The 22,622-nt window shown below is 54.2% G+C and overlaps 2 protein-coding genes and 1 long non-coding RNA gene across 4 annotated transcripts in view; 2 read left to right on the forward strand and 1 right to left on the reverse strand.

Moving 5' to 3' along the window:
- The window catches only part of ATCAY (ATCAY kinesin light chain interacting caytaxin), a 31,298-nt gene extending 23,575 nt beyond the window's left edge, over positions 1-7,723 (forward strand). The window contains exons 11-13 of the mRNA XM_045202639.2: positions 1,842-1,913; positions 3,783-3,815; positions 5,286-7,723. Of these exons, the coding sequence (XP_045058574.2) occupies positions 1,842-1,913; positions 3,783-3,815; positions 5,286-5,295 (115 nt within the window). The 3' untranslated portion in view covers positions 5,296-7,723. The remainder of the gene's footprint in view (positions 1-1,841; positions 1,914-3,782; positions 3,816-5,285) is intronic.
- Positions 4,910-21,796, reverse strand: LOC128779272 (uncharacterized). The gene is made up of 3 exons (XR_008425168.1): positions 21,744-21,796; positions 20,900-21,001; positions 4,910-5,146 (listed from the first exon to the last, which is right to left on the reverse strand). It is a non-coding gene; the product is annotated as an uncharacterized lncRNA (long non-coding RNA).
- On the forward strand, positions 9,905-14,126 carry NMRK2 (nicotinamide riboside kinase 2). Of its 2 annotated transcripts, XM_024569249.3 has the most exons (7): positions 9,905-10,039; positions 11,557-11,647; positions 12,272-12,320; positions 12,425-12,581; positions 12,975-13,046; positions 13,424-13,530; positions 13,816-14,126. In XM_024569249.3, exons 1-7 carry the CDS (start codon positions 9,918-9,920, stop codon positions 13,899-13,901), a joined length of 684 nt encoding a protein of 227 aa, XP_024425017.3. In that variant the 5' UTR covers positions 9,905-9,917; the 3' UTR covers positions 13,902-14,126. The 2 variants fall into 2 exon arrangements, with proteins under 2 accessions (XP_024425017.3, XP_045058576.1); XM_045202641.2 differs by lacking the exon at positions 12,975-13,046.
- Positions 21,797-22,622: the final 826 nt, after the last annotated feature.

The raw sequence follows: 22,622 nt of genomic DNA on the forward strand, positions 1-22,622 counted from the left end.
CCCGAGGCCCTGCTCTTCTCTTGAGGACTTGGAGTCAGACCCAAGTTCAAATCCAGTTTTCCCCACTTAGTCACAGAAGGACACTAGGCAAATTAAAAGTTCACAATGACCTTGGGGGTTATTGTGAAAAATCAGGAACAGTGTAGCAAAGTTAGCAAAAATGGTGGGCTCCTGGTAATCATGTCGATGCTAAGCTCTCCCTTTACAGAGGGCGCACCAGCTCCATACTCACCCTGAGAGACCCAGACACACCCCTTTAAAGCCTTATCGCCTCCCTGTTTGTGATTGTCACAGACCTTCAGGACTAGTCTGGTCCCATGCAGTTATGGAGCCCCTGTGCCACCCACTGGATGCTGTCACATCCCTCCTAAGAAGCAGGCAGGCCCAGGATGCTGACAGCATCTTACAGCCTGGGTATCCGAGACTCAGAGAGGGCAAGGCACCTGCCCACAGCCACACAGCAAGTCTGTGAGAGAGTTGGGGCTGTCAGTGGGTGGAAAGTACGTGCCATTGCCTGGCCCTGTGCAAGAACACAGGGCCACAGAGGCAACTGAGATAGAGTCCTGGTCCAGAAGTTTCTTTAAATGGCAAAGGAGAATGACACCTCACCCAGTGAGGAAAGCGGGCCCTGGGGTCAGGGAGGGGTGATGTCGCAGATGAGACACACAATGAACAAAAGGACAGCGGGTTCACACAGCGTCATTTAAAGTGACAGAGGGCAGCACAGGGGAGGTGAGTGAGGGGCGGGCAGGGGTCGCCATCCTTTACCATTCTGGAATTTTTCCTCACTCCTCTCCTAGCTCTTCACTTCTTTCCCCCCTCCCTTTCCTCTTTCCTTCTGTCATGTAATTTAAAAAAATTTTAACTAAAAAAATATTTTTTTACTTGCAATAACATTTATATAATGTAAAGTTCACCATTTTAACTATTTTCTTAACTGCACAGCTCAGCGGTCGTAAGTGCACACACACTGTTGTGCCACCGTCCCCAGCGTCCACCTCCAGAACTTTCTCACCTTCCCAAACTGACACTCTGACCCCAGTAAACACTGCCTCCCACCCCCTCCCCTGCCCCCACCCCGCCCCCACCATCTGCTTCCTGTCTCTGTGGATGTGACTCCTCCAGGGACCGCCCGTGAGTGGGATCATGGTGTTTTCCACAGCGGCTGCACCATTTCACATTCCCACAAGCCATGCACAGAGTTCCCGGTTCTCCCCATCCCTGTCGTACCCGTTACTTTCTGCTTTCATAATAGTAGCCATCATAATGAATGTGAAGTAGTAATAACTCTTTCCTTTTTATTTTTCTTTCCTCCTCCCTCCCTCTGTCTCTCTCTTCCTGTCTCTCTGCCTCTGCCTCTGTCTCTATCTCTCTGTCTCTCATCTGTGTCTCTCTCTGTCTCTGCCTCTGTCTCTCTGTCTCTCTCCCTGAGTGATACCCGTCCGGACCCCCAAGCTTCAGCCATGAACAGGCATAGAAACAGAACACACGCAGGGCGCCCACCCTTTGGAGCCCCAGCGCAGGCGGCAATGGCACCCAGGGAACACATGTGTAGATGCCTCTGGCGAGATAAGCTGAGATACCTGCTCCAAGGAAAGGTTCCGGGTCTCTCCCTCTCCCCTGCCCCCGACCATGCTGCTTCCTCACAGCTGCCCATCTTCATTAACCCCTGGGTGACCACTTCTCTCCACCCTCCCAGACCCAGCACTTCCTGGGGGCAGCAGAACCCTGTCCAGACTGCCCTCAGGCATGGTGGGCCCGGGCCAGAGAGGCCAGCGGGAACCTCGAGCCCCTGCACCCACACCACCTTATCATCCCCAGTCACCTCTCTCTGTCCCCAGTGCCAGGCCGCAGCCGGAGTTCCTCCTGCCCAGGTCAGAAGAGAAGCCAGAGGCGGCGTCAGCGGAGCACAGGTAAGTCCACAAGTGACTGCCGTGGGGGCTGACACCGAGCGGGGGTGCCGAGCCCACCGGAGAGCCCAGTAGGAGAGATCCTGATGTTACCGTGTTTGCGCGATCCCGATGTTATCAGGGCGACGCAGTACAAACACGGGTGCGAGCCCTCCAGCGCGACGCCTACCCCCCCATAAATGCTCAATACTGGGGTCACCCTTCCCTCCACCCCGCGCTGTCCCACATGGGGCCACTCTCAGAGGCCACTATTTAAACTTAAAGAATTAACAATAAATAAAATTTAGAAATTCGATCCTCGGTCACACTTGCCGCGTTTCAGGGCTCCGCGTACCTGCGCTGGACATCGTGGAAACAGAACCTGGTAACCTTGGTAACCGCCCGGGGAAAGGGCTACGGAGCGAGTGCTTCCAGGCCCTGCCCTCCTCCTGGGTTTTCCTCACTCACTTATCTCTTTATTTTAATATATGTATATGTTATTATTGAAAGAGTTTTTTCTCCTATTTATTTTTTAAAGATTTTATGTTTATTTATTTTTACAGAGAGGGGAAGGGAGAAAGAGAGGGAGAGAAACATCAGTCAGTTGCCTCCTGCACGCCCCCTACTGGGGACCTGGCCTGCAGCCCAGGCATGTGCCCTGACCGGGAATCCAACCATTGATCCTTTCGTGCTCAGACCAGCATTCAATTCACTGAGCCACCGGGCTCTTGTATTTATTTTTACTTATGATTTTAGAGAGAGGGAGGGGTAGAGAGACAGAAACATTGATTTGTTTTTCCACCCATTTCTGCTCTCATTGGTTGATTCTTGATGTGCCCTGACCGGGGATCAAACCCACAACCTTGGCGTATTGGGTCAACACTCTAACCAACTGAGCCACCCGGTCAGGGCTCCTCACTCATTTATTTTTAATTGAGGTAAAATACACAAAACATGCAATGATTCATTTTTTAAAATATTTTATTTATTTATTTTTAGACAGAGGGGAAGGGAGAGAGAAAGAAAGGGAGAGAAACATCAATGTGTGGTTGCTTCTTGCACACCCCCCACTGGGGACCCGGCCCACAACCCAGGCATGTGTCCTGACTGGGAATCAAACCGGCAAACCTTTGGCTTGCAGGCCGGCGCTCTATCCACTGAGCCACACCAAGACTCATTTTAAAGTATAACATTCAGTGCATTCACAATGGCAGTTCCTCTTTCTAGTTCCGGAACATCCCATTAGCCCAGAAGGATACCCTGTGCCTCTGAAGCAGTTGCTCCCATTCCCTCCATCCACCTTCTTTTTTTTTTAAACCCACCAAATACCTACTGAAAGTCCTTCAGAGCCTCCGCCTGGGATGTGTAGACAGGCAGCATGGCTCTGTCCCCTCCCTCGCCTCCGGAAGTCCCTCCCAACTTTCCTGTCTATGTCAGGTCTGCCTCCGGCATTCATCCTTGCCAAACCCTCCTTCTCCTGCCCTCAGGCTCCCCAAGGGCAGTGGCTCTATCTTGGGACCATCCCCACCTCTCTCCCACATTCAGCACAAGCCAAGCACAGGGACAAAGGGCAGCTAATGCCACCCAGAGACCAAGTTGTGGTCTCAGGTGAAGGTCCTAGTAGGTGACCTTTGTGCAAGTCGCTGTAGGTGGGTTTGGCCTCCCCAGGCCTGGTGGGTCCTGAGCCACATTAGTGGCTTTGTTTTGCTTTAGAGAAGGGCCCTGGCCAGTCCCCTTATGACTGCCCGTCCTGGTCATATGCCTCTCAGAGACACACGCTGACACTTGCTTTGTGCCAGACGAAGCTGTGCCAGCCCTCATGGGGCTCAAAGACAAATGCCAGGCCTCTCAAAAGTGGGCAGATGATGTTAAGACTCCTTCTCTCTTCCATAGGTCTGCTCCAGTCACAGAAGATCAGGAAACAAGGTGGGTAGGAAACAGGGAGATTTTGGAGCCTTTTTTTTTTAATGTCCTAAGTGGAGCCCACCCCAGCCAACAGGGGGCGCCGCCTGCCCACAACCTGTCTCAGTGGCTCTGGTTCTTGATGCCAGGAAAAGCCTTCTGTGTGTGTTGAGGGTTCTGAAGACTTGCCTCGGGCTCAGTGATTTGCTAGAAGGACTGACAACTCAGCGAAGCTGCTATGCTCATGATTACAGTTTATTACAAAAGGAGGATGGAGTCAGGTGAAAATCAGCGATAGGACAACCCTTAATTCTCCCAGCAAAAAGGTGGGCAATACGCAGGAAGTGTTGCCAACCAGGGAGGCCGCTCACTTGAGCCTTGGTGCCCAGGGTACTTACTGGGGTCGGTCACACATGCACAGCTGACTGCGCACACGGCTGACTTTTGTTCTAGCCCCGCCAGAGGCCAAGCTGACACCCCCACCCTAAGCCACATTGTTGTCATGGACCATCTGATGTGAGCCAAGGTCTCAGGTAAACAAAGTCACTCTTATCAGGCAGGACACTCCCAGGACTCAGAGGTGGCCTCCTAGGAGCTGTGCAAGAGCCACACCTTTCTTTGGAATGTGCGGCATTAATCCTTGACCACACTCTCTCCTACAAATCTGCCACATGCCTTAATACTACCCATGTGATGCAGGAAGCCCCAACGTACCAAGTAAATATCAAAAACGGTCTTAGACCAGTACATGGGGATACTGACTGGACACAGTTCTCAAGGCATTTTTGAAAAGATTATCTCGATCCATGAGTTTGTATCCACAGACCCAAAACACACCAGGGAATCATCCACCCTGAGGAAAAGTCAGCAGATGCAACAATCAACAGAATTAGACCCCCTCCTGGGTATCTTCAGGTAGAAATGATTAAAATGATTGAAGACACAAAAGAAGAAATTGTACGGAATGATGGACAGATGGGTGGACAGACAGATGGGGGTTGGATAGATGGGTATGTGGGTGGATGATGAATGGGTAGGTGGAAGGGCGAATGGGTGGGTGAGGTGCGTGGATGGAGGGATGGGTGGGTAGGTGGGGTGTGGATGGGTGGATGGGTGGGAGGGTGGGGTGTGGATGGGGTGTGGATCGGTTCCCTCCAGTCTGACTGTGGGCACCAGCCCTGAGGTCTGTTCTGCTGGGGCACCAAGAGAGAGGTCCCCTTCAGAACCACATCTGGAAGGTGGGTGGCAGGTGGCAGACCTTGAAGGGCAGCTGTCATCCTTGCTGCTAAGGGTGCACCAAAGCTGGGTGAGACCATGCTCTTGGATTCCACACACGGGACAGTATCCTCCACTTTCTGTAAAAAACAATAATAGGGAGCATTTGAGATTGTGCTTCCCGGCATATGTCATCAGTTTGGCTCAAGTAAACTCTTATTAAAAAATTCAATAAAAACAAGACCAATAATAACCTGGCCTGTGCTTTTCCCTCTCCAGCATGTCCTGAGGTGACGAGAGTACAGAGAAGAACACGAAAGAAAATGCCAGACGCCAAGGAACCTCTGTCAGACGCCCTCTGGCCCTGGATCTCATCCCCACCTCATCCTGAATCCCAGCCTTCGGAGGGTGCCTGTTTCCTCCACCCATCTCTGAAACCCAGCATCCTTTTTAGCTGCTTGAAAACATTTTCTAAAATGATGCAGTAGTCGTGCATTCTGGAAAAGACTCCAGTTCTCAGCCCTTCACCCTTCCAGACTCGTGAGCTCACAGCCAAGAGAAGAGAAGCACAGGGCATTGTCCGTGTGTCCCAGGTGGCCTCAGAGTCCCCTACCACTGCACAAAGTCCTGGTTTAAGACCCTTCTCTTGCTTGACACCTGGCTGAGGTTGGAGCCATAGATGCCCACCAGCTCCCTGGCTGGATCTGGAATTTGTTCTTGTGCCTTTCCTCCCAGAATGGCCCCCGCAATCCCGGGCATCTGGCCAGGAAGCTCAGCTCCCCAATAGGGCTGTGCCCTGGGCACCTCCAACCTCATGGCTTTTCCTTTGGCCCCCTTTGTCTCTGAGGACACCCACATCTGATGTGACAGCATGGGAGCTCACAGCACCAGTGAGAGCTGCCGCTGCTCATCCTTGTCCTACACTCGCAAAATCAGACTCTCTCAATCTAGAACATTCTCAAGCCCCTTTAATGCAGATGCCATGCCACAGGGCAATCCGATCAATACCTCATAAGGGAATGAGTTGTCCCCACTTCTCCAAACTCCCCAACGCAGGGTTGGGATGTGCCCCTTGGGTTCCCACCAAGAGCAGAGGCTGAGAAGCTGGCTCTGAAATAGGCTCATTTTGGGAACACAGAGCAAGAAAAAGGAAGATACAGGGTATTGGATGTTTGTTTCAAAGGCCACCTAGGAATATAAACCCTAATGGAATGAATGCTACAGCCACCTGCATTCAAAGGAGACAGACTTTCCTAATATGGGCTAAACACCCATCAGGTGACCTCTATAGGTAGTGAGTTCCCCATCTCCGAAGGTACTTAAGAAAAGACTGGACAGTGCTTGCAGAAACAGGTCCTCTGAGACCACTCCAATCCTAACAGTCTCTGTTTCTATGAATCTGAGCAAAAGCTGAGCAGGCACACACTCCAGGCCCCTCCTACTGGCTCTGTAGCTGGCTTCTTAGCTGGGTGTCAGCAAGGCTCTGTTGACCCAGCCCGCAGTTTCCAAGCATGAGGTTCTTGGCCTCAGCGGGAATGCCGAATGCCTCTGACCTGGGATGACAGTGGGTTGCGTTTGGAGCTATCCCAACAACAGGAGGGATCTAGTGGCATTTAGTTGCTAAGAAAAGGGATGCCCAGTGCTTTGCCGCATCAAGGAACTGCCCCAATGCCAGTAGCTCCCAACTTGAAAAATGCCAGGTTTCTGAGCTGCTTTGGGCTTGCATATGCTGGGACCCGGCATTGCCCCATGAGGCTAGGACATTTGGGGGTGGGGGTGGGTTAATGTGTGGTTCTGTTCTCCTTCCCAAATGTCAGAAAAGGACAGGGACCCTGTTCTGGGCCCAGGTGAATCACCTGGAGCCTGAGGCAGCCAAGGTTGGTGGATGGGCCTCTAGGCTTCCTCCAAAAGGCCTCTGTCCCAGGCCCTAAACTCCAGGTTCAGGTGGCCTGCTCTGCTCACCTGAGACCATCATGGTCCTGAGACGCCCCACTTCCACCCCAGTGAATGCAGCAACGTCTGGAAGGCTGGTGCCTCCTGCAGGAACAAAAGGAGTCGGGGCAGGAACCAGTTTGTTCTGTTCCACCCAGGATTACTAAGTGCCTGCACGGTGATGGGCGGCCAAAGGTGCTGAGCCCATTCGGCCCTCAAGGACCCTACAGGCTAAAGATTCTGGTGGCGCAAGAAATTCCAATGGGTTCAATGAGGCCACCGTCCCTCCGGACCACCAGCACCACAGACAACCAATGGGCAAGCAGAACCAAGGACCCCAGCTCAGCCACAGCGGCCCTTCCAGAGCAAAGAGAGACACCCCTCCCCCCCAGGAGGCCATCTCCAGGCCAGCCACCTGTCACAGGTGTGAGATGTTCTAAAGCACAGCTGCATCCAAACAGGGCCACTGTGTCCAGGCAGGCTGCCACCTGCAGCCTCTGAGATCGGCTTTGTGAAAGATTTGTATTCGTGGGGCAGTTTTGGCTAAAATGCAACCAACCTGGATCCCTTGTCATGAGGGAACACTGGGGTTTGCTCTTGTGACACATGGTGGCGTCATAAGTCCTGCCCCAAAGTTGAAGTTCACACACCCATCCTTCCCATGGCGAGTTTTGCGATTTTTAAAGACAAAAAACCAATTCATTATGATCATTGTTGTGATGTGAGAACATCATTTCCATAAACTTTGGGGGGTTTTTATGTGAAATAAACTATAACTAAGAACAGAGGGTTATTACTTTTGTCCAGCTCCAAGGGCTGTGGCCCTCGCTGGTCTGGGGTGAGGTTCAGAGGAGAGAGCTTTAACAGCTCCATGCCTGGGGTGACCTTGGATGACCTTGGCCATCACCTCTCCCGTGTGGCTTCCATCTCTCATCTGCAGAATGGGGGCCAGGTGGTTTATTCCTGAGGCCCTTCGAACTCTGCCTCAAGTTCATTTCCTGTCCCCAATCATTTCCAGGATCAAATACAGCCAGCAGATAATAGTAATGATAGTATATTAATTATTATATTTTATATATTTATATATTATATTAATTACTATAGTATTATTATCATTATTGTTATTACTAGTGAAAGGGAAAACTCATTTCCTCTCTACACTCACACCAACTCTTCTGACACCAGATGTGGGGCCTTTTCCCCACACCAAGCAATTCTGCAGTTCTCAGCAGACACCAGCTGAGCATCCTACAACTTAACTCCATTCTGACACCACCCGTAGTTAGCACAGGCCCCCCATGTTAAAGGCTCAGCTCCATGACTGTCCCATCAGATGCGGGTCAAAAGTAGTGGGTGCCCAGGTTACCCACACTTCTGTCCCACTTGGCTACAAATCGGGGCTCCCATTCATCCCCCCACTTCAGGTTCAGTAATCTGCTACAGCGGCTCACAGACTCAGGAAAACAGTTAACCTACTAGATTAGCAGTCTGTATGGGGGACAGACCTCAGCAACAGCCAGGTAGGTGGAAGAGACGTGAAGAACAAGGCTGGGGGAGGGGCTCAGAGCCTCCATTGCCTCTGCAGGCACCGCCTCCCAGCATGTGGGCGGGCCCACCTACCCGGAACTCTCCGATCCCCTTTATTTAGGGATTTTTGTGGCGGCTTCATCACAAAGGCGTGATGGATAACATTGTTGGCTTTTGGTGATTGACTCAATTCCCAGCCCCCTTCTCCTAAAATCTCCATCCTCTAACCCCCTGCTGGTGTCCCTGGCCACCAGCCCCCATCCCATGGTTATGGGGCCTTTCCGAAGTCACACCATCAGCATAAACTCAGGTGTGTTTGAAAGGGCTTCTTACAAATAGCAAAAATGCTTCTGTCATCTTTATCACTCTGGACCTATTTCAGGAGCAGAGAATAAAAGTCCAAACCTGTAACAGAAGATACTCCCTCTTATCACTTGGGAAATTACAAAGGCCTTTGGAACTGTGTGCTGGGAACTGGGACTAAGACCAAATATATACTTATTATAAATCACAATATCACAGGAATAATAAAAATAGTAATAATAATAACAGCCTGTGCCCAGCTAGAATACTGAGGGGGAGACTGAGGCACAGAGATGATGTGGGTCGCCCAAGGTCACACATGTCAGTTGGGGGGCTATGCCCCTCACAGGGGGAGTGGAAGCTTCAAGCTGGATGTGCTTTCCAGCTCCATCGGTAAGCAGTTGTTTGAATTTGGGCATGTGTGTCCCTCAGCTCCCAGGGGTCCGGAGCAGGGACCAGCAAGGTCATGCCCCATCCTGCCCCATCCCCAGGCTGCTGAGGGGCGTGGGGCCAAACCCAGTGACTCCTCCGGGCCTCACATGGGCACTCAATGAATGACCCCTGGTGTCACGCTGAGATTTTCTGGAGGCAGCCCAGGTCACAGGAGCACAGCTATCTTGGCACTCACCATTCTGACCTTAAGCCTGTCTTGGCGCGTGGCCCCCTTGGAAAGGGAAGTTTCCACAGGGCAGGGAGGGTTGGTGGGAGGGGGGCTGGCACTGGTGCTGCTGCTACAGCTGGTGATGGGGTGAGGGGTGACTTCTCTTTCCTCAGTGTCACCAGAACCAGCCTTAATGTCAGGGTCAGGCCGGAGGACACACCGAGTGGGATATTTTTAGGAAGGGAAGATGTGTGGCCCGGTTATCTGCCCCAGGGGCAGTCTGGCTAGGACGGGGGAAGAGGAGGGGAGAGAGGGAGGAGGGAAGAGGCAGATAGGGTGACATCTACCTGTACCCCCACCCAGCTGGTCCATGACTAATTTAGGCAAAAGGCAACGTGCAGCTATTTCCATCCAGTGGGAACAGGTGCAGGGGTGGGGGGGGCGGCTGTGCCCCCACCAAGAGAGAGCCAAGCTGCTAACAGGCCGCGCGGCCTCCCTCGAGGCGGCCTCGGCGCTGCCCGGGCCTATAAAGGCGCCACGTTTTCTCAATGAAGCGGGGATGCTGTGCACCTCCGTGTTGGGCCCAACCTAGTGCCCGGGAGTCCGAAGGCAGAGCGAGATCCCCGCCGTCCCTCTGCATGGAGATGAAGTGCATTGTGGGCATTGGAGGGTGAGCAGCCGGGCGCAGGGGCGGGAGGCCTCGTGGGGCAAAGTCGCGGAGGAGGCCACGGAATGAATGGAGGGCCGCCTGGTCCCTGGCGTCGCAGGGCCTGGTGCCCAAGGTCCGAGTGTGGGTCTTGTGCCCTTGGAGGCTGGGTGCTGCCCTCAGCGGGTTAGGCGCCAGGCCTAATTTTAAATTTCCAAACGGAAATCACTTTTCCCCTCTATGCTCAGTGTAAAACCAAAAACCGGTGGAGAGGGTAGACCCTATGGGGCTCGGGCAAACCCTCCAACAGTCTGGCGCAGCCTTTGGTGGGGGACACCCTACCCGGAGGCAGACGCGTGGTGGGCAGGTGGGGCGGGCCCCTGCAGTGGCGTTCTGGTGTGACTGTGTGTACACCTGCCAGTCAGGGGCCTCCCTTCCCAGGGGGGTTAAATTTTCCATTTTATTACCAATAACCAAGCCTTTTAAGATGTTGCTAGGGAAGCATTTTGCCTAAGCAGGGTGGGCTTGGGGGCAGGAATGTCCTACCCAGGGGGTTGCCCTGGGCCCTCTTCCCCTACTTGGTTCATTGCTCTATTGCCCAGTTGAAATTCCTAAAATATTTGAAAGAGGGCCCCCACCTTTCATTTTGTGCTGGGCCCTGCAGGTTCTGTAGCCACCTTGAGTGGAAGGTGTGCCTTTTAGTAACAACCCAAATTAATGTCAGGGCTTTCTAAACTGCTCCCCCTGATGCATGGGGGTCCCCTTCCCACTGGCCCTTTTAACTGGCTTCAGCTTTCCCCTGCTCCACACCTGGCTTTCTGCATGTGATTCCTAGAACAGGGACACAAGGTCAGAGGGACCCGCATTTCCAGAAAGTCCTGACAGTTACCTTTCTGTCCTTTGTCAGCTCCAGGAGTCCATCGTCTTGTTCCCTGTGCCACAGGGGGACCCCGCCCTGGTTCCCTGGCCCTGCCGCACTGGAGGGTCTCCAGGGTTGGGGACTTCCAGTGCTAAAAGCAGAGACATCCTTGGAGACCATTGCTTTTTTCTTTTTTTCCCCCCCTTTATCCCCCCTTGGTTACAACCAGTTCATAAAGTTGAGTGCCTCTTTTACTTTTGCAGTGAATTTCTGGTTTTTCTATTGCAAATGTTTTTTCTCTCTCCCAGTTTGCACTTCTTTTAACATTTTGGCAAAAAAAATTAAAAGCCCTACTAGGGCTAAATCACGCTTGGATTCCAGTTCCCTCGTGTATAAAAATGAGCTCCTAGCCCCACCTCCGGAGTTTGCAGCGATGCTGAATGGGTCACTGTGCTCCAGATGGCCCTGTGCCGGCCAAGGCTGTGTTAGCTGCTTGCTTGCTTGCTTGCTTTCATCCTTCCTGCCCCTTTTCTCTGCTTAGAAAGCCTCCTCTCAGCCCAGGCAAATAGCAGTGGCCTCTTAGCTCTAAGGTTTTACTGTTGCATGTTTATATTTGAGTCCGATTCTGGGAGGACCCCCTCAGACCTAGCCAGGCAGCCTCACATGTACGATGTCTCCACAGCGTGACCAATGGTGGCAAGACCACACTGACCAACAGCCTGCTGAAGGTGCTGCCCAACTGCTGTGTCATCCACCAGGATGACTTTTTCAAGGTGGGTGCCCTCGCTGGGGGGTCGGGAATGGGGGAGCCTTCCCAGGCCACCCTGCTCTTTGCTGCTTGCTGCCCATGTGGGCCAGGCAAAGACCCTTCACAGGTCGTCCTGGGCCAGGAGAGCAAGAAATAAAGGTTCTTATTTACCGAGCACCTACTATGCACCTGGCACATTCTTACTGGACACCTGCTCCCCACTGGACTGATGGGGACACTGCAGTTCCCAAAGGAGGTGTGCCTCCAGGCCAGTGCCACTGTGGCCTTCCAGGCCCTTTCTCCCTTTGCACCTCCATTTGCTCATCTGCAAAATGGGCTCTGAATCTGCCCTTCGTGCTTTGTGGAGGGTGAGGGGATAATGAGTGGGTGGATGCAATGTTCCTTCCCTTCTGGTCCCAAGCATCATGCGGTGGGGGAGGGGAGTATCCCGGTGCCAGCCTGAGCCCTTCCCCGGGACTTCAGAGCGTGTAAGCACCAACTGCAGAGGGTCAGGGCAGGCAGCCCAGCAGACCCTGAGCCCCTCACTGTGGGCTGTCCAGGAGCCTAGGGACCCACTAAGATTCTGCCAGGGTGGTGGTGAGGTGGGAAGGCAGGCACTGAGCCCAGGGTTCGGCCTCCTCTGTTTCAGCCCCAGGACCAAATCGCAGTTGGAGAGGATGGCTTCAAGCAGTGGGACGGTAAGGATGGCCGATGGCCCCGTGCCCCTGCCTACACTGTCCCTCGTTTCCCCGACTCTGCCAGTTCTGCCGGCTCTGCCAACACCCACTCTCCCTGTCCCCAGTGCTGGAGTCCCTGGACATGGAGGCCATGCTGAACACCGTGCAGGCCTGGATGAGCAACCCCCAGAAGTTTGCCCGTGCCCACGGGGTCGCTGTCCAAGCAGACACCTTGGACACCCACATCCTCATTCTGGAAGGCTTCCTGCTGTACAGCTACAAGTGAGTGTGGCAGGTTCACGCCCCAGACCATCTGGGCCCTCCAGGGGCTGGAGCAAAAGCCCTGCTTCTTGGGGAACCCGAGTCCTTCTAGAACTCTGCCCTCTCAGGCAGAACAGGAGGCTGGGCTGGACTCCTGGCCTCACTGGGCAAGACATAGCACCTCTCTTGGCCTATCTAAATTGGGGGGCTGCTATAGGGATGTTCCTGGGCATAGCAGGAGACTGGCCAATACTCACCCCTCCCTGACCCCTACACTAACCAGCCCAGGCCCCACCCCCACCCCAGCCCTCATCACCCAATAAAGTCCCTGGAAGCCAAGGCTGTGGGGCTGTGTACCTTGGACTCCCGTGAAGGAAGGCCCATGGTGCTGACCGTGTCCTCCACCCCTGCCAGGCCCCTGGTGGACTTATACAGCCGACGGTACTTCCTGACTGTCCCCTACGGAGAGTGCAAGTGGAGGAGGAGGTGAGCCCCCCGGAGGTCCTATCTGGCTTCCTGGGTGGGACCAGGGAACCAGTGATGCCCACTGGACACAGGCCGCCCTGAAACCGCAGGTTGGCAGCCAGCAGGCACTTCGCTGGCTCCTGCTGTGTCCCAGAAGCCCCAGCCAGGGACCTGGAGACATGGCCCTCCCCTGCATTTCCCTAGGCATCTACCAGGCTCAGGGGGTGAACATGCCAGAAGCTGGGGCTCCCAGACCCGAGCCCATGGTCCCTGATTCAGTGGGGTCCCCTCTCTCAGTGGTGCTATCCCTGACCTGTTTCGCATCCCTCAGGCTCTGTTCGTGGTGCCCCCCTCAAGCGACACAGGCCTCACTCGTTCTTGCCAATCTCTCTTCCCAGTACCCGAACATACAAGGTCCCCGATCCCCCTGGCCTCTTCGACGGCCATGTGTGGCCCATGTACCAGAAGTATAAGCAAGAAATGGAGGCCAATGGCGTGGAAGTAGGTAAGGCCCTGAGTAGGATGAGGCCTGGCCCTGGGGGGACCCTGAGCCCAGCCGTTCCCTGTAGAGACCACTTGGGAAACCTAGAAGTCCCTCCTCAAGTCTCACTGCCAGCCCCTCTTACTTTGGGCCCCAGAGGCCATTCTATTCCAGCCACCTGATTCTGCGGGTCAGCTTCCTCCTGATCTAGCAGGCTGCCTGTTTCCCTGGGAGCCAGCTGCCTGCCTCTTGGTGGCAGCCCTGGTGGCCCAGCAATTTCGCCCCTGACCATGGCCTTTTTGATTTCAGTGTACCTGGATGGCATGAAGTCTCGTGAGGAGCTCTTCCACCAGGTTCTGGAAGACATTCAGAACTTGCTCCTGAACCACTCCTAGTGTAGCTGAGGGAAGAGGGGCCCAGCCCCGGACTAGAGGGACCCACATACGATTCCAGCCACAGTGCGGCCAGGCTGGCGGCATCCCAGCAGAGACCTGCACGACCATCTCACCCTGTGGGTGTCTGTACTATGAGAGTGGAGGCCCCACTTGAAGCTCAGCATCTCAGGGCCCCGGGATCCTGCCCCAAGATGCCTCTGTAACCTCAGAGCAGCTTAAGTATTAAACCTGATGCTGTTTATTTTTTTAAACTGTTGTGGTTCGGCCTGTTGTGTTTGAGATGCTGAAAAGGACGCTCCAGTCTCCTCTCCTTGGTTCATTGGTGGCCTCTGGGCATGGCACTGAGAGCTCTGAGCAGTTAGTCTCCACCCGTTGGACCCACACTGACATGACCCCAGGGTCTGCTGCGGGTCCTTGGGGACTCAGGTTCCCCAGAGGGGAAATTTCCTGCCAGCTTTCAACAGAAGGCACAACATAACCCAGAACACAGGCTGGGACATCAGCCATGCCTGAGGGTGCCCCAGTTCTTGGCTGAGTCCTGCCCCTCCCATGCCCCTACCACACCCCTGGCCCTTCTCTGTGGTTGGATTACATACCTACTGTTTAGGATTATTGAGAAGTTTTCATGGCCCGGGATGCTCACAAAGGACATACTTCCATGTCTCCCTGGGCCCTCCCCAAAACCTCAGTGAGACAGTTTATTATTAATACCAATTTCAGGGTGGGTAGACTGAGGCTCAGAGGCAGTCAGTGGCTTGGCCGAGCGGGGATTTGAACCCACTTTCCCTAGATGTTGTTCTCTTTGCTCAAGGGAGTCTGGAAGGGTCAATGGGGACCAGAGTTTGGGGGGTGGGAGGCAGACAGGGAACTCTTTGATCTGAGGGTGACACCCCACAGCCAGCTGTGGACCTGTAGCTTCCTACACCACGCGGTCCAGAGTGGCATGGGAAACCTGCAGTCCAGATGGGTTTGGACAAAGCCAGTGAACATTGGGAAATTATGGAATAAAAAAACCCAAATTACTATACAATACAGCAGTCCACTCATAGGGATACCCAAACGAATTTAAAATGAGTGTTCAAAAAACCTCGTACGTGAGTGTTCACAGGAGCATTGTTCACAGCAGCCAAAATGTGAAGCAACCGTGTCCATGGGTGGGTAAATGGATAAACGCGACATCATTCATCACACAAAGGAACATTACTCAGCCAGGAAAAGGACTGAGGCTCTGACACTCGCTACAACATGGATGGACCTTGAAACCTTCATGCTCAGTGAGAGACGCCAGACACAAAAGGCCACACAGTGTGTGATTCCATTTATGTGAAACTTCCGGAACAGGCACATCCACAGAGATAAGAAGTGGGTTTGCAGTTGCCTGGGGCTGGGGAAGGGGGATGGCGAATGACTGCTGATGGGGATGGGGTTTTGTTTTAGGGTGATGAGAATGTTCTGGAATAGAGGTGGTAGTTGTACAACATTGTAAATGCACTAAATGCCACTGAGCTGTTGACTTAAAAGCGATTACCTTTATGTTCTGGGGAGGAAGGGAGGGAGGGAGGGAGGGAAAACAGAAGGATCGGGTCAGGGCACTGGCACAATTCTGGGAAGGGGCATCAGCCACAGGCCAGCACTTGCAGGGGACACATAGGGCTGAGATGGGAAGAAGGTCCCACAGGCTTTCTTGCCATATTTGCAGTTAGTGAGCAAAGGCAGTAGGGTGCGGAGTCTGGGTGCCCCGGGCCCTGCCCATCACTCACCACGAGGCTCAGACCTCATTTCTCCACCTGTGACAGCCCCACCGCCCTCCAAGCTCCCTGCAGGGGGCCCGTGGAGTGGGGTCTCTGTGTGCTCGAAGGCCCCCTGCCCCCTGCCCCAGAACAGGCTGGGCAGCGGGTTGATCCTACGGGCTCCGCCCACCCCAGGTCTGGGGTCCTAGTTGCTCACTTCTTCTGTCCCAGCCCAAAGTCTCCCAACTGGCCGGTCTACTACACGGCTGCCAATTCTAAACGCAGCTTTCCTGAAAGTAGAAATCACCTGGCATAGCAGTCACCTTGGCCCTCCTTCACTGCTGTGGCCTCAAGACACAGCACAGAGCAAGACACAGAGGAGAATGTGGTAAGTGGACAGGCAGGTGGACAGACAGGACAAACCGGTGGATGGTGGCAGAGCCACCAGCAGCAGAGCCAGGAGCCACAATCACGTGCTCTGAACCTTGTCCTGTCCCTGGCACTAATTTCAACAAAGGCCTCCCGGGTCCTTTCCCCTGACCGGAGACCCCATCCGGGCCACTGGAAGAGTGATCGCCTGGTCCTGATTTGCAGGGGCCTTCCCCAGTTTTAGCACTGAAGTCCTGCACCCGCCAGGAGCGCTCAGAACCAGGCAGACCCGGTGGTTGTTACCCACGCTGCTGTCTGTCAGGGAACACGGAATAGAATGAAGGAGCCCACAGGCCTGAGGTCAGGAGGGCATGAGTTTCTGTCCCTGCTTAGCCATTGAGTCATGTCCCTAACGACTCAGAACCCAGGGTTCTTGTACACTTGAATCTGTTAAACCCCTCCTCTCTTCAAACAAATAAGAACAAAAAAACAAAAGACGCTGTATGGGCTCAACTGTGTCCCCCAGATTCATAAGTTGAAGCTCAGATGCCCAGCACCTCAGAATGTGACTGTATCTGGGAGTGATTAAAGAGGGAATTAGGTTAAAATGGTCCTGAGGGTAGGCCTTAATCCGACATGACTGGTGTCCTATAAGGAGAAATTTGGACACACAGAGGGACACCGGGGCCCACATGCACAGCGGGGACATGCAGAGAAGACGCCCATCTGCGAGCCAGGAGGCCTAAGAAGGAGCCAGCCCTGCGAATCTTCAAAGGCAGAAGGTGGATTGGTGGTCGCCAGGGGCTGGCCGGGGGCTGGGAGTGGGAACTGACTGCTAATGAGGACGGGGCTGCTTCTGGGGAAAGGATACAATATTCTGAAATGAATTGTAGCCAAGGATTGCACAGCCCTGCAAATACACACAAAGAATCGAAGTGTACACATGAAACAAATAAATTGTATGGTATGTTAATACTACCTTGATAAAGCTGTCTAAAAATCCTTTAGGGCTTAAGGAAAAAATCCAGTGTGACTTTTATTTAATTCAGTGGCATTTTCAACATCTGTGACTAGTAAAAAAAATCACGAATGCCCATTTGCTCACTAACAGCACATCACGGTCACGCCGATTAACAGGACATGCGTTTTAATGGGACGCTAAACGTCAATTCATTCAACCAGCGTTAATGGATGTGGGGTAGGTGGATTGACTAACTATGGCCCATGGACCGAATCCCGCCCACTGCCTGTCTTTGTATAGCCCTTGAGGTGAGAGTGGTTTCACATTTGTAAATTATCTGGAGGGAAAAAAACCCAAAAAGAATTAAATTTCTTGACCTATGCAAATTATGTGAAATTCCAATTTTAGAGTCTATCAAAAAAGATTTATTGGCATAAAGGCAGGCCCACATGGCTGCCTCCAAGCTACAATGGCAGAGCTGAGTAGCTCTGACCGAGATCCTCCAGTCTGCGAGGCCGAAAAGAGTTACCTTCTGCCCCTTTGCAGGAAGTGTCTGTGGCCTGGGGTGGTAGGCCACGGAGAAAGGCAGCCTCAGAGACAGGCTGTGACTGAGGTCACCGTGTCCCGGGCACACAGAGGGGAGCTGGAGCAGCGCCAGGGGGGAGCACCTGATGGGCCTGCCAAGGCTTTCCCAGAGCGGATCCCCTGTCCCTGGGCCCAGAATAATGCAGGAGGGGACGGGGATATGGCAGAGGTGGCTCCGGGGCAGCCAGAGCCCTGCCTGGCCACCCAGACACCTCGGTAACTATGAGAACAGGAGCAATGGGGTGGCCAACTCAAAAAAATCAGGCGTTAAGTGTCAGCGAGGATGTGGGGAATTGGGACCCTCATGCTCTGCTGATGGGAATGAAAACTGGGCAGCCGCTGTGGAGAACAGTTTGGGGGTTTCTCAAAAAATTAAACATACAACTACCATGCAGTTCAACAATTCCACTTCTGGATGGAATCAAAAGAATTAAAAGCCAGACTTACACAGATATTCGCACGCCCATGTCCACAGCAGCATTATTCCAAGTAGCCAAAAGGTAGAAACACCTAAATGTCTATCAACAGATAAATGGATAAACGAAATTTGGTGCATCCAGACTATGAAGTACTATTCAGCCTTAGCAAGGAAGGCAATCCTATCCTGGCTGGTGTGGGTGAGTGGACTGAGTGCAGTCTGTGAACCAAAAGGTCACTGGTTTGAGTCCCAGCCAGGGCTCATGCCTGGGACCCAGGCCAGGTCCCCAGGTGCGGGTGTTTGAAAGGCAACTGATTGATGTTTCTCTCCTTATCTTTCTTCCTCCCTTCCCCTCTCTCTAAAAATAACTAAACAAAATCTTTTTTTTTTTTAAGGGAAGGACATTCTGACACCTGCCACAATGTGGAGGAACCTGGAGGATGTTACGCTCAGTGAGAGAAGCCAGACACAGAGGGACAAGCACTGTGTGATCCCACTCACAGGAGGTCCCTGGAGGAGTCAGATCCACAGAGACAGGAAGGAGATGGTGGGAGCCAGGGGCTGGGAGAGCGGATGGGAGTTAGTGTTTAATGGGGGCAGAGCGTCAGTTTGGGAAGGAGAGAAGGTTCCGGAGACGGACGGTGGGGATGGCGGCACAACAGTACGAATGTGCTGAATGCCACTGGACTGGACACTTAAACATGGTTGATGTGGCAAATTTTTATGTTTGTTTGTATTTTTTATTGTTATCACAGTTAAAAAGAAGGCTAACCGGGGAACCACCTCATCCTAGTTGGCCCAGACCTTTCCCGGTTTTAGCACTGAAAGTTCACTGTCCTGGAAAACCCCAGTCCCAGGCAAACCGGGACAGCCGGTCACCCCGAGAGGTCAGATTATTCTATGCCCTGTCTCCCTAGGGCTCAGAGGGAAACCACCCTGCCCGGGTCACTGACTCAGCAACGCTGAGATGTAAACTCCAGCCTGTCAGACGCTCACCCCATGGCCTTCTGCAGCCGAGGAAGCATGGCCCAGCCACTCACCCTCACCCCACCTAGCCTTCCATCTTCTCACTCGAATCCCCCAAAGAGTTCTCTCCTTCCTCCCAGAGCCACCGGAGGGGCCCAGCGAACCTGGCTCTGGCCACAGTGACGACATCGCTACCTTCTACCTTTCCTGCGGCACCTGCCCTCCCTGGAGGGAACCTGAGACAAACCCGATGCTCCCCATCTTGTTTCCACCAAGCACTCCATGGGGTATACCCTTTGTCATGTCTCTCAAGGCCCCTGGACGGGACACCCTAGACTGGGCAGCCCGGAGCATGAGTGGGCAGCTCCACAATCCACTGCCTGGAGTGATGCAATGTGCCACCCCCGTGACTCAGTTTCCTCACCTGTGTGCTTCCTACGTTCATCGATGCAGTGCCTACCCCCTGGGCTGGCCCACCCATCTAGGGTGGGGGTGGGGCATTGACACCTGCTGGCCACCTGTCCGGTGACCCAGAGGGCCTGCGATTCTGTCCACCACTCTGCGTCACAAAGTGCAATATATTCCAGCTTGCAGATAGGAGAACTGAGGCCGAGTCCCTTGCCCAGGCCACACACAAGGTGGAGGTAGGGTGCAGGCCAGGGTGGTGAGCCTGGGCACCCGGGCTGTGTCCACTGTGGGTCTTCCAGAGGTCCCTTCAGAAGCTACCCCTTCTCCTCCTGACCTCACAACAGGGGCCGGGGCCGAAGACTCCCAGAGGACTACTCTTGCATTTATTAGTTTTCTTTCCAAGTCTTGCTTATTTTATTGATTTTTAACTAAATTCGTTTGAAGAGGAAACTGTGGTGGCGTTGGTACTGACGGGGAGACCTAGGTTTCCTGTGTGCATCAGATGAAGCACCAAACTACCAAGGTAGAATGTCTGCCCACTGACCGTGTACGCCAGCCTGGGAATGCCCAGCGCGCGGCACCCGACACCTTCAAGGCCCAGAACTGCCTCAGGGCAGTGGTTCCCAGCTGAGCGTGGCCCTGCTCCCAGGGACACTAAGCAATGTCTGGGAGCAACTGTGTTTTCACACTAGAGTTGCTCCTGGAAGCAGGAGAGTGGGGGCCAGGGATGCTGCTGGACACCCCACAGTGCCCCCCAGGACAGCCCCTCACAGAGAGTGACCTGGCCCCAATGTCCAAGGCCAGAGGGGAGAAGCTGTCCTAAGGGAAGAGAATGGGCTCAAACCCCTGTCTCCTGGAGGTGCCCCAAACAGTGTGACTCACTACCCAGAGACGGTGCCGGGAAGGGGCTGAGAGCCCAAGACAGGGACAGACCCTGACAAACCATGCGTGCGCCTGCCGTCCTGTGGCTGACACCCTCCTGGGCCAACCCTTCTCCCTCCCGAGGAACTTGGCTGGGCCAGGCCTGTCTGAGGCCCCCCTTCCTTGGTCCCTGCAGAGCCCCGGGGTGCCAGCAACCCCACCACATGGAGAGGTGCCTCTGCCTCAGGGTTGCTGAGGGCTGAGCTGGGTGGACAGGAACTGACTGGGCCCTTCACTGGAAGCTGGCCCCCCTGTGCCTCCCCGCGTTACAAGTCTGAAACCCCACCCCAGCCCACCACGCACACACGGGCGACCTTCCATACAAAGGGCCCGGCTGGCGACCCCGAGCCCCCCGACACTCATCTCACCGACACTGCCCTGGGCCCTGCCCCAAACATCCTATCAGCCCCCAGGGGAAACTGAAATGCATGGCACAGATGGAAGCAGAGGCCCTGGGAGTGGGGAGCCAGGCTGCAGGGCCTGTATCCCCACCCCCCTCGTTCTCACTCTATTTCAGGAACCCCCCACCCCAACCATTTGCCACTCACATCAAGTATCACTCAGCCAGCCCTCTTAATCAGCAGTTACTCTGTGGGCACCCCCACCTCCACATATGTCCCAACAGAGCCAGAGCAGTCACCTCCGATGGCCGTCCCTGCTGCCCATCCTTCCAGGTGCCAGGCCCCTGAGGGGGTGTCCTTGAGGCCAACTGGGGGCTCTGCCAGTTCTGGGCGGGGGGGCGCTGACAAAAACAGACAGGGGTGGCTGACAGTCTCTGCCACCACACGTCCTCCACCACCACCCAGGAACCCCCAAATCTGCCTAGCATAATCTGGTGGTCTGGGGGTACCCAAGAATGACCTCATCACCTCTCTGTTCGCTTGAGGCTTCTCTGGCATTCAACAAGGTCACCAAACAACTGAGTCTCAGGGAGGGGAGGGGACAGCAGACGGTGGGACAGCTCCCGGAGCAGGGGGGATTCAGTAAATGAAAACAGGGCTAGTTCTGCACAGGCCAGTAAGTCCCCTTCTAAAGGGACCTGCGAAATATAAAACCCCACAGGCTGGGGGGACACCAGGGTGTCTGGGGACAGGCAGGGTTAGGGGCAGGAGAGTGAGGGAGCCCCAACCTCGATCCCTGTCCTTCACTCCCCAAGGGGGGCCAGCGCTGTGGCCACATCACCGCAAAGCACACATGCACTCTGGAGTCGCCTGTCCCAGGGTCGCTAGCTCTGCTCCCTCTAGGACCGGAGAATAGATGAGGATGAGGCCCAGCCCCCTCCTCCTCCACTTCCTCCGCCTCCTCGCTGCCCTCTTCCCCACTGGGATGGGCCCCCGAACCGCCTGGAACAGTTAAGTGCCCCCAAGGCTGTGTCTCAGACGTCCTTTGCACGGGGTATGTAGTTTTACCACTGTTCTGTGTCTCACTCTCCAGGCCGCTGAGCGGGGTCGGGTGGAGGGAGGGGAGATGGTTGAGGTACTTACTTTTCTTTTTCTCTCACAACAGTGGGGGGCTAAAGGTCTCAGGGGCTGGAGGAGCCGCTGCGGGCTGGCAGGCCTGGCTTTATAGGAACCACCCCACTCCCATCCAGGGGGTGCACCCTGGTTATTAATAGCAGCTGCAGCTTCTTGCCCAAGTACGGTCAGGAGGGCAACAGCTGTGGGCGTGGCTGGCACCTGCTCTCCACCACTGAGCCTGGGGAGGGTGGCTCCCGACTGCCCTCTGACCTATGAGAGACTGGCAGCACCCCGCCGGGCCCAGGGTGGTGTGTTGACTCCTGTAACTCAGCCCCCCAAGTCTAACATGACTCATGCTTGGGGGGGAGCCAGCGTGTGCTGGACCCTGATTCACCCGTTCCTTCTGTTAGGCAGGAGGGATGATAGTAAACCAAGGCCAGGAGGAGGAGGGAGACGTGTCTCACCCACTAACTCAGCAGCCCGAGCCTGGTCCAATTAGATTGCCAGGTGTTCCAACACCAGGAGCAGGAGGAGGGGAGCCCTTGAAGTTCTGTGGGCATCATCTTCACCAGCTGGGAAAGAAAGCCTTGGTAACTGTCCCAAGGTCTGGGAGGGAGAGGAGGAGGGGGAACCTAGACACTGACTCGGGTATATAACCCCTGAACCCCAATAGCCGGCGCACTCAGATTAGCTGGGTGCTCACTTGTAGCCTTGGCCTGAGAGTATAGAACAAATTTACTAATAAACTTACCACTTTATTTCCTCTATATTTCATAAATAAAATTGCTATCTCATTTCCACTATTCTCTCCTGAATTCTCTTGTGAGCAATGCAAGAACCGAGGAGGGGGAGCCCCTTTACTTGGGTCTCCCCAGTAACACTTCCACCCTCACTGTCATGCGAGTA

The sequence above is a fragment of the Desmodus rotundus genome, chromosome 9, assembly GCF_022682495.2.
Source record: "Desmodus rotundus isolate HL8 chromosome 9, HLdesRot8A.1, whole genome shotgun sequence".
NCBI classification, from domain to species: Eukaryota; Metazoa; Chordata; class Mammalia; order Chiroptera; family Phyllostomidae; genus Desmodus; species Desmodus rotundus.

Excerpts from the sequence above, each read along its gene's own strand:
- NMRK2 (XM_024569249.3), top strand. The coding sequence starts at position 9,918 with ATGAAGCGGGGATGCTGTGCACCTCCGTGTTGGGCCCAACCTAGTGCC. Across the intron at positions 10,040-11,556 it reads TGCATTGTGGGCATTGGAGG|CGTGACCAATGGTGGCAAGA; the intron begins GTGAGCAGCCGG and ends ATGTCTCCACAG. Across the intron at positions 11,648-12,271 it reads ACCAGGATGACTTTTTCAAG|CCCCAGGACCAAATCGCAGT; the intron begins GTGGGTGCCCTC and ends CCTCTGTTTCAG.